At 41.1% G+C, this 12,549-nt stretch overlaps 1 protein-coding gene and 1 long non-coding RNA gene across 3 annotated transcripts in view; one reads left to right on the top strand and one right to left on the bottom strand.

The window, feature by feature from the left end:
* The window catches only part of DOCK4 (dedicator of cytokinesis 4), a 405,358-nt gene that overhangs the window by 351,315 nt on the left and 41,494 nt on the right, over positions 1–12,549 (top strand). The window contains exons 33-36 of one of the 2 annotated variants that reach the window (XM_019543390.1): positions 2,188–2,214; positions 2,382–2,477; positions 5,242–5,302; positions 10,299–10,392. In XM_019543390.1, the coding sequence (XP_019398935.1) occupies positions 2,188–2,214; positions 2,382–2,477; positions 5,242–5,302; positions 10,299–10,392 (278 nt within the window). The remainder of the gene's footprint in view (positions 1–2,187; positions 2,215–2,381; positions 2,478–5,241; positions 5,303–10,298; positions 10,393–12,549) is intronic. The other variant, XM_019543391.1, reaches the window with a different exon arrangement.
* The window catches only part of LOC109315598, a 13,565-nt gene continuing 6,347 nt past the window's right edge, over positions 5,332–12,549 (bottom strand). The window contains exon 2 of the long non-coding RNA XR_002102549.1: positions 5,332–7,217. This is a non-coding gene — a long non-coding RNA (uncharacterized LOC109315598). The remainder of the gene's footprint in view (positions 7,218–12,549) is intronic.

Here is a 12,549-nt window from a genome sequence, read left to right as displayed (position 1 = left end):
ACAGATAAAGTCTATAGCAAGGTCAATATCTAAGTATATCTTCTGCACTGGACAGATAAAACTCTCTTTTGTATCCACTCCTTTGTTCTTAAGAGGTACCAAAATGGTTACATGAGGTTCATGATGCCACTTGAGATACTGACTGTCCTGCTTTTTTTTTTCTTTTTTGGAGTTACCCAGATATGGAGGTTTAAGTAAAAAGACCCTGCAGATGTGCATTTATTAGTGCAGAGTCAGGTTCCTTTGCACTGCCTGTCCTGTCCTTCACTTTTGCACAATATTTACAATGCTCTGCACCTGTGCCATATGTCAAGTCCAGTGTCTAACAAGAACTGAACGATGAAGGCAAGCAGGCTTCAGGCCAAAGAAAAAAATGCGTGTGCATGTGGGTGGCTGGTAAGCAAACAGATCTGGGAATGGGATCAAGGAGAAGAGGTATTAAATAAAGTGTGCACAGAATTTCAGACACCATGTTGTGAAGAGAAAGAAGGCAGAGCTGACATGCCAGGCATTTCTTTCTATAAGTCTACCTAGATATTGCTATGAGGAAGCCAGGGGATATATTTGAATGGCTCTTGATGTACATATTTGCTCTGTGTTACATCTGTGAAAGGTATGTCATGCAAAAAAGGAGGTATGCACAGAACACAACCTATACAAGTGCCCAACTGGAAAAAAAACAATATTTTTCTATGTAAATAAATATTCTTTATCTATCTATCTATCTATCTTTAACATATGTCCACGTAAGCAGACAGATAACATAGATAGATAATTGTGTATGGTGTGTGAATTTGCATGTGTGCAGGCTAAATATTCATATCGAAAGTCATGCTATATTATACCCATAGGAAATTGAACAGGACATAGTTTATATACTCAGTTAGCATGTAGGGGCTCCTACAGACATGGATTTCAAATGAATCGAGTCTGCTGGAGCATGGAAATTGACATACTTCAGCAGCCTGCCACGTCACGTGCATCAGCGTCCCTGCGCATCCCTTAACTGAAAAAAATGGAGGTGGGGTGCTTTGAAATAAAACGCGTTCAATGAACTTTAGTTCGAAGCTGCCATGTTTTCAGTGCGGGGATGCTGATATGATACACATGATGTGCGGACACTTTTTAATTAGTGCAGCTTGCTAATTAAAGCACCTGATGCCGCGTCCTGGAGCACATGTAAAATTGCCCTAGGAGTTTTGGAGATCTGTTCAGATGAAGGTCAGTGAACCTGGGAGCTCCCCTGATATAGACAGAAGTTCTGATGTTTTATCTACAAGCCTCTAAAGTCCTGTTGAGTATGTGTAAATGGCAGTTTTCAGAGGCTTATAACACAGCCAGGTCTAAGTAGATTTTCATGGACACAGAAAAACACCTCTATGACCTCTGGACTCATCATCCTGCCAGATTGCAGAATCCTGCACCTCACCATGGACATAATGGAACTCCTTATATTAATAACTGTTTGGGTAATGAGTTATCATTGGGAAAGCTCTCCGTTTTACCCATACTCCTTCTCTGAAATGTCTGAATATTTCTTTCTGAAGCTTTCAAGAAGCAGATCCTTAGGAAGAAAGAAAATGCAGAAAATTTCAGTCCAAGTGATTAAATAATGTAAGGCAATCTTAACAATCATGTTGCTGCCAGCTCCATCTATTATGCCACATTAGTCAGTGTAAATTAGTTTGTTTCAGTGTGTTATCCTAATTTACCTTCATATAAGGGAGAGCAGAGTTTGACATCTTTAGAATCCTTTGGTTCAACAGTTAAATTCATGGAACTGTAAATGCGTAGATAGTATGTACTGAGTGGAGGCTGTTAAATGAAGGGAACACGTTACAAAAAAATCCCTCCCTAAACAAAAAGCTTTTTCCTGTTGCAATTACAATATAGTTAAGTTGTGTGGGTGCAGAATTATTGTAGGCGGGAGCAATCCTTACATTAGCAAAGCAGGGTTCCATTGAAAAGGAATCTTAAAATTCTTAATGTTCTCTTCTAGGTAAGTCTTCCCCTTCCTTCTGTTTTCTTAAATGCTTGCATATAATGAATTAAAGAAAAACAAGAAGTATATATTATAATCTAAGGCTTTGAAATATTTGTGTATTTTCTCTCTAATATTTGTGTGCCTTTCGATTTGACATGGCTAACTTAAAAATCCATTTGCTTTGTCACTGCTTCCTGGATTAGAATTCCACTCTTTGGTCCCTATCCTAGGTAAGAATTTGTTTGCAAATTGTGCTGCTTGTGAGAACAATGTCAAATTAAATCCCTGAATGTTGCAGATATTGCTAAGGCCTCTCAGATACTGCTGAGAGTAGAGTGGTTGTCATGGTGACAGATAAAAATAAATGGTGAAAATATTCTGGGTTCATTTTTTCCAGCCTACTGAAGAAAATTGAGCGGGAAACATGGAGAGAAAGTGGCGTTTCATTAATTGCTACTGTAACACGTCTAATGGAAAGGTTACTCGACTACAGGTGAGCAGTTAGCACATTATTTATATTGAGACTATTATAGCACTCAGAAGTCAAACATCAAGGTTACAATCCAGCAGTTTTCTAACAGGAATTTGGAAACTTCACTAGGAGGTTACTGGTACGGAAGTACCCCAAGATTAGTAGTGATTAGAAATCATTCTCTTACTGCCTTTTCAGAGCCCATTTCGAATTGTAGCTATTTAAATAGTGCCATCTAAGATTAGCCCCAGGCATACTTATTGTAAGGAGCTAATTAGACAACACCGAGGGGTGGAGAAGGGATGTAGTTTCATCCTCCTCTTTATAAATGGGAAACAGAGGCATGGAAAGGGTTAATGACTTCCCCAAAGTCACACGTGAAGTCTGTTGTTGAACCAAGACCTGGACTCAATTCTCCTGAATCTGCATCTAGTTCCTTAATCACTGGGGCTCTACAGTTGATCTAAGGCCCCTGGCAGAAGTTACATTTAAGACCTGATTAACCAGGGAATCCTGTCTTTAGCAAACCAGCCACTCATTCAAGCAATTAATGGTGCAATAAAATAAAGCAGGGAATAAGCCGCTAAGTTATTTCATAAAACAAGCATAATAACTTTTTGGCTGGTTCTTGCTCTGCCCTGAATTGAACGTGTGGCTGCTCCCAGCCTCAGGAGTGCACCAGAGCCCTTCAAGACTCGAGTGTATTCCTGTGGCTACAAGCACTGGTAAGCTGATCAGGACTCCCAGCCATGGGAGTGCATCTGAGCCTTTGGCCAAGCCGGGAGCCAAGGAGCCTTATGCGCTCCTGCAGCTGGGAGTGTCAGGCGGCCAACCAGTACTCCCAGCCAGGGGAGCACCAGGCCCCAGCTCATTACTTGCCAGTGCAAAGGGATCCTGAGATCATGATCCTGGGTTCTCCCTACACCAGCAATAGCAAGTGACTGGGATCTGATCCCAAATTCCATGGCACCTTTAAATGAATGTCTGCCAGGGGCCTAAATGACATGCATCACAATGTCTACTCTCAGAGTTGCTGTCCTCTTTTACAGTTTGAGATGAAAGTTGAAGTATGTAGTCAACAGGGAGACGGGGTTCTTGGCTCCTCAGGCATATCCATCCCATACCTCTTCAGAGATTATCAGTACTATGACTTCCACGCTTGTCAGTCCAGTATGTTTTAAGGCACTGTATTCACCGGCAGGTTTTGAAATAGGATCTTCCACTATTAAGTTGATTAACTGATGTGTGCATCAATGTTCAAAATTCACCTTATTTGTTCATTTTCTTAGGAATTAAGTGTGTATAACTATTCTTCATTTTAATCTAGAGTTGCCACAGTGGTGCTATTTTTTGTGTATGTGCTGTAACTAGATTGAATGGAGTGTTGTCCATGAGTAGAGATGTAGCTAACTGTTAGTTTCAGGTCAGGCAGAAGGCTGAGTAGATCTGATCTGCAATTTATAGACTAAATCAGAGGTGTATAGCATATGCTTTTGTAAGCAGAGGGTTTACTTCATAAGATGCTGTCAGCTGTCAAAGTAACTGCTTACAAAAGCATATGCGTTTATGTCTCTGATTTAGTTAGTTGGTAAGGTGCACATCTACCCAGCCTTCTTCCTGACTTCAGATTAACACAGCTAACTCTCTCTCTCTCTCTGTAATTAGATGCCTCACATATCTTAACATTTAACCTAGAGTTAGGTTATCAGCCTCTCCAAATGGTAATGATACTTAGCTTTTACAATAGTGTAGATCTCAGAGCTCATTATAATGGAAGCCATTTTCATTTATAGTTGAGGAAACTAAGCCACAAAAAGATGAACAAACTTGGCTAATATCATTCAGCAAAGCAATAACAAAATCAGGAATAAGACTTAGGTCTTTTAAGTACCAGTTTAGTGCTATATTCATGGGCCCACACTGCCTCCTAGCAAAAGAAGACTTAGGGTCCCTAACACATCTGGGTCTACTTTTGCAAGTGCCGATTGCCTCTAAGAGTAGACATCACCTTTGTGCCACCATAAAAATATTTACAGTGGCAGGAAGTGAAAACAAACAGTCCATACCTTCTGTCATGCCACAAATACTCAAATTTGTGTCTGTGACAGAGGGTATAATGAATTGGGCTGCTTTTATTATGGCCCACATCTGTTTGCTTATGGTAGAAGAGCTGAGACTGCCCAGGCTCTCTAGCCTCCCTTGAATAAGGGCTTCTCAGGCTTGAGGAGCCCAGTCTTGCACACCCTGGGAATTCCCAGGCACTATCAGCGCCCTCAACCTTTATGAGCCCCTGCATCACTTTCTGTGCTCCTGCAGACACATCCCTCCAGGGGGGAAAGTTGGGGCTCCAAATTGCGTGTTTGCAAGTGGGTGTTCCCTGCTTGCAAGCATCCACCTCAGGCTGTGCCCGAGGGAATTGCTCTGCAGGGCATTTCGCTGAGCGTTCCTACAAGAACAGAGCGACGGGGTTGGGGACGCAGTTGCAGATACCTTTTGGGAAATCCCCTGCAGGGGATTCTCCCGCTCCCCAGCAAGAAGGAGCACATCTGTAAGCAGGGATTTTTCACTGCTTGCAGATGCACTCCATGTAGGGGCTTGGCATCCAGGGACATCTGTAGATGTCTCTAGAGCATGATCAGCCTCCCCCTCCACTCCACCCCCATGAGGTCAGCTTCCAGCCTAAGCTCCTCAATTCTGTTTTATAGGATGTGTTTCTTGTTCAAAGGCAAACCATTGCTTCATTCCATACTTCAGATGTCTCTGACTTCACTTTTTTTTGTTTTAGGGACTGCATGAAAATGGGGGAAGTGGATGGTAAAAAGATTGGCTGCACTGTTAGCTTGTTGGTTCGTATAATGATCTTTATCTCTTTTTACCTCAAGAAATAAATGTTCTATGGTAAACACTTAAAGACTTGGGTAAGGTTTCTCTGTTCCAAACTGCAGGTTTAATTAATGCCACTGAATTCACATATTACACTGATGATATAAAACATTTATGTTGCCTTAAAATGCACACTTTAGTACTATGCTAGGAATACTAACTAGTGTGATATGCTGCATTGCCTAGGACCAGATTTAGGTTTTGATCTAATTTTGTCTAGGCTGATTTTTTTTCTTGTGGTTTTGCCTAAGTATTCGTAGTTTGGCTCTGAGGAACCCCCAAATATCAGTCAATAGGGGAGTTAATAAAACTTATTAACAGGTGAGTTTCACATGAAATACCAGTGAAACTTTTTCTCTTGTGTGGTTAAAACAACACACAACAAAACTCACCTAGATTTCTGCCTCTGGCATTTCCCTTCCCCAGCGATGGGGCCTGGTTACTTTTCTATATGAGGATTATCTGCTAAGTAGTGGTTGGTCTCCCTCTCTTCTCCTTCAGTGCCGGTCCTGTGAGGCCTTTGTCTCATTTTAGAGTTGAGATACCAGCACTCCAGTTATGTTCAGATTATGAATTCTTAGTATGAATGCTATTTTCTTTTGCTTATTCCTTTTTAGTGAAGGCTGTTGTTATATTGGCCTAAGATTGTTTAAAGGCGTTCTGAATTTTTGTGACCTTTAGAATAGTTTCAAGCTTCTCTATGAAATAATGCAGCAGGTGCCAACTTTCATGAGAGAGCTTCCAAACACTTTATTTTTATCCAGGGAGTGCAAACAGAATGAGCTTGTAAGGATTTCTTCTATAGGGACACAGTACTATCCAAAGAAGAGAAATTCTTGGTCTATACTTATGGGACAATTTATCACAGGGTTCACTCCCTTTGTCACATACACAAAGCACATGAAATACTGTAACAATATTCTAGAATGGGATTTCCCAAAGTTTGGTAAACTGTTACCAGGCTAAGAAACATTTCATTGCTCTTTTCTCAAGGATCATTAATCTCCTGATAAATTTTAAAGCTATAGCTGTACCATATAAACAACTAAAGCAATTTTAGAGACAACTTTAATTTAAGTATAAAACCTTTAAAACAATCATTATTCTGTGTGGATTTTTGTTCGTGATATTTTTATTGGACAAATTGCATGGCTGGGATAGACTTAGACAAGTTTCAAATGCAGTGCAATCTTCAGGTCAGTACCAACACAACCATTATTTGGCACCACGGATAAATCTCTCTTGTTCTGAAAAAATATCCAAGGTTTAACTGGGGCATTACACAAACTGAAAGTATTTTCAGTCCATGGGAAGCTGGAATGCTTTGTTTTTAAGAGAAACCTGCCTTATGGAGACAAGAGGGTGGAAATGGCATGAAAATGGATTTGCAGCTGAAGCTGAGTGCTGAGTTCCTGGCTAGAGCAAGTCTTTTGTGAGTCTTGTCACTGGAAAAGCCTGTCATTTTGTTTTGCAGCATCAGCAGTACCTTGATGAAGAAGGTTGGTAATCCACTTTTGTCTCCTCTAGGCATCAGCTTATATGCTGATCCTGTTTAAATGACTGTTCCATACCCTTTGTGATGTCTCAAGCAACGGGATGTCTACAATTTCCTTTTGTGTGTGTGTGTAGGCCAACCAGTTTTTAAGTTTTTGATGAATGGTTCTACCCTGTTACACAGAATATCACTATTTCAACCTCCAAGATAATTCCAGCTTGTTTACAAGCCCTAGAGATCCACAGGATAGACTTACCAGCAGTCCAAAATGAATGTCTGAAGAGTGCTAATCATTTATTAAAGCTTGTATTTCTGCTCTTATTCTGAAGAATTAAATCGGCTTTTGCTGTGTGAGCCAGTCTCACTTCAGCTTGAAAGAAGAGCTGCTGGTGAAAGAAATTCCAGCCATCACAAGAGTAGTGTAGAATGCTGTGACGTGATTAGCTCACTTATTAATGAAGCTCACTCTTTTAATATCTTCTCAAAGGATTTGACACGAGTTTTAAGATCTTGTCTTAGCAGCAAGAGAGTGGAAATTAAATTTCTAATTCTTGAAGCATTAGAATGCAGGATTCTGGATTCAAGTGACCTGACTGCTACTCTTGCACCCTACGGAATTGATGTTCTTAGTGTAGACTAGAATATACTACTTGCACTGAACATGGATATATTTTGAGTGCTTCCTAAAGCTTCTCAAATACCATTCTCCTAAAGTGCATGCTTTTGCAGCAAGCCTTCTCCAGCAGACCCATCACAGTAATGTTTTCTCTCTCAGACATTATGAAGTGTAGCACCAGACAGTTGCATGGTTTTTAGGGGTGGCCACCCTGTGGCTCCAGAGTCCAAACCTCCGAGTCCAAACTGAGTAATGTGCTCGCTGTGAGTAGTTGTGTCATGTGACATGACGTAACAACTGTGGAAGCTGGTCACCATCTGCTTGTGCAAAGATTCAAGGAGATGCATATTAACTTCTGAAGAGCCGCATGTGGCTCCGGAGCCATGGGTTGGCCACCCCGGTTTAGCTCATCAGGTTGAATAGCTAAGCAGCTACTTTTTAGATTTTTTTTCTGTTTTAAACCAGGCATCCCCAACCATGTCATTAATATGGCTCAAAACTGTGTTGTTTGTTACTGATCCTATACATTTTGAAACCATTTCTCAGAGACAAAGAACAGGAAGACTTTCTGCTCTTATATGCGCCATATGCTGTCATGTCATTTGCGGAGACACCACCCAAACAGCATATGTTCATGTTGATAGTTGTCACTTTGACAAAAGGTTGTTGAATTTTTCCAACTTATACTTTTATCCAGAAAAAAAATGTGCATTGATGATGTCTGATTTCTAAATATTTCACCTTTTTGGAAGGCTTCAGGCTCTCTGTAGCCAGCACTTCTGAATATACCACACATTATGGCTTGGAATCATTAGATGAAAATCCCCAATACATATTTATTATTAAATATGGATATATTGTTTTTAATGAAGAAACCTGCTCTCTGTATCATGAAATGCTCTGTCCTTTGGTCAGAAATGAACTTTATCAAAGAACTGAGGACTTATACAAATAGTCATGTTAAAATAGCAGAGCCTTCCACCCTCCGCAGTTAGAATCAATATGTCTGGTATTCCAATTCAGTGCCACATTTCACTGTGATTTACGTGTATGAGTGCCTGCGCTTTTGCAGTGTACATAATGTTTTTAATGAGTCTAATGTGGGTTTGCATATGGTAGATTTAGATGCACTTGCAGATACAGATTTAATACTCCTTTCCATCATGAGCTCTAGAAACCTGCTCTACCACTAGTTGGAGTTCTTGGATTGTTATGCATTCTTTTTGTTGTCCATTAAAAATATCCATTTATTTTTGTAATATCTCACATTTTTGCTGTGACTTTTTACAATTGTTTACCCCCAAACTGCTTCTATAATGCTCCTTTACACCTTTCACACTTTAGTACCTGTAATCTGGAACTGGGAAAACTGTGACATGGAATAAAAATATCCAATTATCCAAGAGAGGGGGACACAGTCAATGCTGACAGCCCCACAAGTGATACACAGTTTATATAACATGGAACCAGTGTAAACCAGGGCAGTTCCAAAGAGGATGGAATTAGACTGCTTGCAGCAGTGGCAGATGACAGGACAAGAAGGCAATGGTCTTAAGTTGCAGCAAGGGAAGTTTAGGTTAGCTATTAAGAAGAACTTTCTCACTAGGAGGGTAGTAAAACACTGGAACAGGTTGTCCAGAGAAGTGGTGGAATCTCCATCCTTGGAGATTTTTAAGACTCGGCTAGACAAAGCTTTGGCTGGGATGATCTGGTTGGCGATGGTCCTGTTTTGAGCAGGAGGTAGGACTAGATGACCTCCTGAGGTCCCTTTCAACCCTAATTATCTATGTTTCTATGAACAGATTATACTCGTTAGCATGGATCATCCTGTAGCATTGATAATGTATGATGCTATAATCTTTCTTGATCCAAGTAGCTTGGTGCCAGCATTAAGTGTTGCATAGTGATATATATTTGCTTGCCCTGAAACCCCATATCCAAGATGACAATATTTATGGGTTACTGTAGAACACTCCTCTTCTACCTTGCAGTGCCTGGTTTAGTGCCTGTACTAACCCAACAGAATCAAATGTTGAGTATCATGAACAAGAGTGAAAAAGTGCACATGTTACCCATTTACCACACTGTCAGTCAAAAGTGTCACACATCTAGAGATATCTAAGCAATTCTGAAAACTTGATTCCATGCCTTTGGACAGAAGTTGAAAATAGATCTTTGGTTTTTTTCCCTCATTTCAGCCATAGTATTCAGTAGTTGTGCATTAGTTATCAGTTTTATGAACATATCTCAAGGTTGAAGAAATCACATTTTTCATTCAGGGTCATGTTGTTTACAACATATGAATAGTTCTTTCTAATGTCACCAAAGTCCTTCTGGCATTTAGCTGTCACATACTGAAGAGGAAACCTCCTTACAATAGATATTTTGTTAAAACATGCATACTAAAGCCAAAGTACTTTTAGTTTTAAAATCAGTATAGAGTTTTCAACAAGATATTAAATGGCCTTGGTGAAGTATATATGTATTTTTGAATGGCTAAATGATATAATAATTATATTATTAAATTATATAAATCAACTATATAAAAGGACTTCATATAGGACTTTAGTTCAGATAGATTCTGCTTTTGTACCTCCAAGATTTAAAAAATATTCATCCCTGTTCTACACAAAATTTAAGAATCCTATTTATAAGAGTCTATGTACTTTTTAATGCTAAATGTAATGCATCTTGACAGCTTGCCTTTGTAAATATGAAACTTTTAAAAAACTTGCATAAATTTCTCTAATGTTACATCAGATGTTACATTGTGTACACACTTTCCAGCTATTTATTTTATTGTCTTTACCAGAAACATTGTTTGATCATCTATATAATTCTATTGCAGAATTTTTATAAGACTGAATTGAATAAAGAAGAGATGTATATTCGGTATATTCATAAGCTTTATGACCTTCATCTGAAAGCACAAAACTTCACAGGTAATTTATTACATGTGACCTAGAAAAATATATTTAGGGCTAGATTGTGACTTACCATTCTTTTTTATAGTCATATTGAGCTCACAGGCTATAAGAAATCTCCTTTGACCTCTCTGCAGGTCTCCCAGATCTTAGATTAACTGAGTAGAGTAGATGGGGGTTCTTACTGGCTCATTGTCTCCCTAAGCAGGTGAACAAGGAATAGTGAGGTTTTCTCTCTATTTCTCCTACTCACCACCTCTGCTCCTTGCTGGACAGAAGGGTGAATTTTCATGAAGTGGTGCCACATTGGGGAAATAGTAATATATTGCTTGTGTAGACAAACAATACATTGATTACTCCTTCCAACCTCAGCAAGCAGCAAGGAAAAATGAAGGGAGGATTTGTGGCTCAGTTGGGTGTCTTTGAGTCACAATGCCTTCTGGTGCTTCTGCTGGGTTGATGCTGCCTACAGCCCAGCCCACACTGTGCTAGAAGTCTCAATTTAGCCTGTATTAATTCAGAAGCCTAACTCTGAATTAAATAGAGGAACTTTAGGTTTTGCATTCTTTCTTTTTAACAATTATATAAGAGTTCAGTGGGCTTAGTCAAATCAAATGCATTGCCACCCTGAGTTTGAATTGCGAGGGGTTTGGAAACTTCATGTGTTTATCATGAATGAAAAGGAAATATGGCAAAAATTGTTTTCTTATACAAATTAGCTGTAAAACATAAAGAGAGAATTTGGATTTTCACTAAGTTGTGTATTATCCACTGTGTTGTTCTTTTCATGAGACATTAGGGTCAGAAAAGTACTATTAAACTATCTTGTCTCCCTTCCTGTCTATCATAAGCCATAAAATATCACCTAGTGGGTTGTTATTCAGGAATTTGATTCATAATGTAGTTAGGCACTGGGCAAAGTCATGTGGAGATTTGCAGTGAAGTGTGTTCGGTATGCTAATGACACTCAGCTCTCTCTCTTATCTCATCTGACCTGGGCCCTGCAGTTTCTGTTCTTTCTCAGTGCCTGGCTACAATTGAGGATTAGACCAATTGAGGAGAAACCAATTGAAGCTAGACAAGGAAGAGGTGGGTGGGCATCCACATGACCTAGGAAGGTTGGGGTACCTATTATTGTTAGAGTTCAGCCTCCCCTTGTCAGGTTCACAGCCTTGGGGTGCTTCTGGATCCTGTACTGCACCTGGGTCTGCAAGTAGTATTCAGAGTCTTTTCACCAACTCCATCTAGAGAAGGCTGTGACCTTTTCTTTGATATTCAGAAATGGCCCATCATCCATGTCTTTGTAGACTCAAGGCTAGACTACTGCAGTGCCTTTTGTGAGGCTGCCCGTAAATACCATTTGGAGACTGCAGCTTGTGCTGAATGTTGTACTCCTTTTTGATGGGGGTGAGTTACCAGGAGCACATAACTCCAGTGCTTCTGAGTTTGCACTGGCTCCCAGTAGCTTTCCAGGTATAATTCAAGGTTAGGGTAACCACCTTTTGAAAATGGAAAAGCGGGACACATGCCCACTTGTTTCCCCCCCCATGGGTGGCAAAGTTGGAGTGGAGCCCACTGGGGGTGAGGGAGGATGCAGATTCCCCGCCCTGCTGTGCTTCCCCCTGGGGCCTCCACAGGCCAGCAGGCAGGACCTGGCATCAGAGGCTTGAGAGGCTTTCTTCTGTCGCTGCAGGTAGCTACAAGCCAACCATGCCACTATGATAAGGCACCGTCCCGCCCACCTGGCAGTAGTGGGGGGAGTGGTAGTAGTGCAGAGTTACCCCACACTGCCACCAGGCGGGCAGAGGGGTGCCTTGCCATGGCATGGCTGGCGCAGGGCTCCCAGCAGGGGCTGCACTGAGCCTCCCTGCCCCACTCCACCTTCCAGCATCAGGTCTCGCTTGCTGGCCTGCAGAGGCCCCCAAGGGAGGGCTGTAGGGTGGGGAGTGACAAGCCTGCAGTGGGCAGCCCACCTCTGTTCCCCACCCCACACACAAATCTGGGGAGGTATGTGCTCCCCCATGTTCCCCACCCAGGGAGTGCAGGCAGTAGTGGGGAGTCAGCCCGCCCTCCCACCACCTCCTGGACAAGCTGCCCATAGCTCCATCCCATTCCCTGGCTGGGTCCCATGGCCATGCATTCCCATCTGGGTCCCAGGCCCCATGCACTGCCCTA

This window comes from Crocodylus porosus, unplaced genomic scaffold (genome assembly GCF_001723895.1).
Source record: "Crocodylus porosus isolate Cpor-Errol unplaced genomic scaffold, CroPor_comp1, whole genome shotgun sequence".
NCBI classification, from domain to species: Eukaryota; Metazoa; Chordata; order Crocodylia; family Crocodylidae; genus Crocodylus; species Crocodylus porosus.
This window is presented reverse-complemented; position numbering and strand designations above follow the sequence as displayed.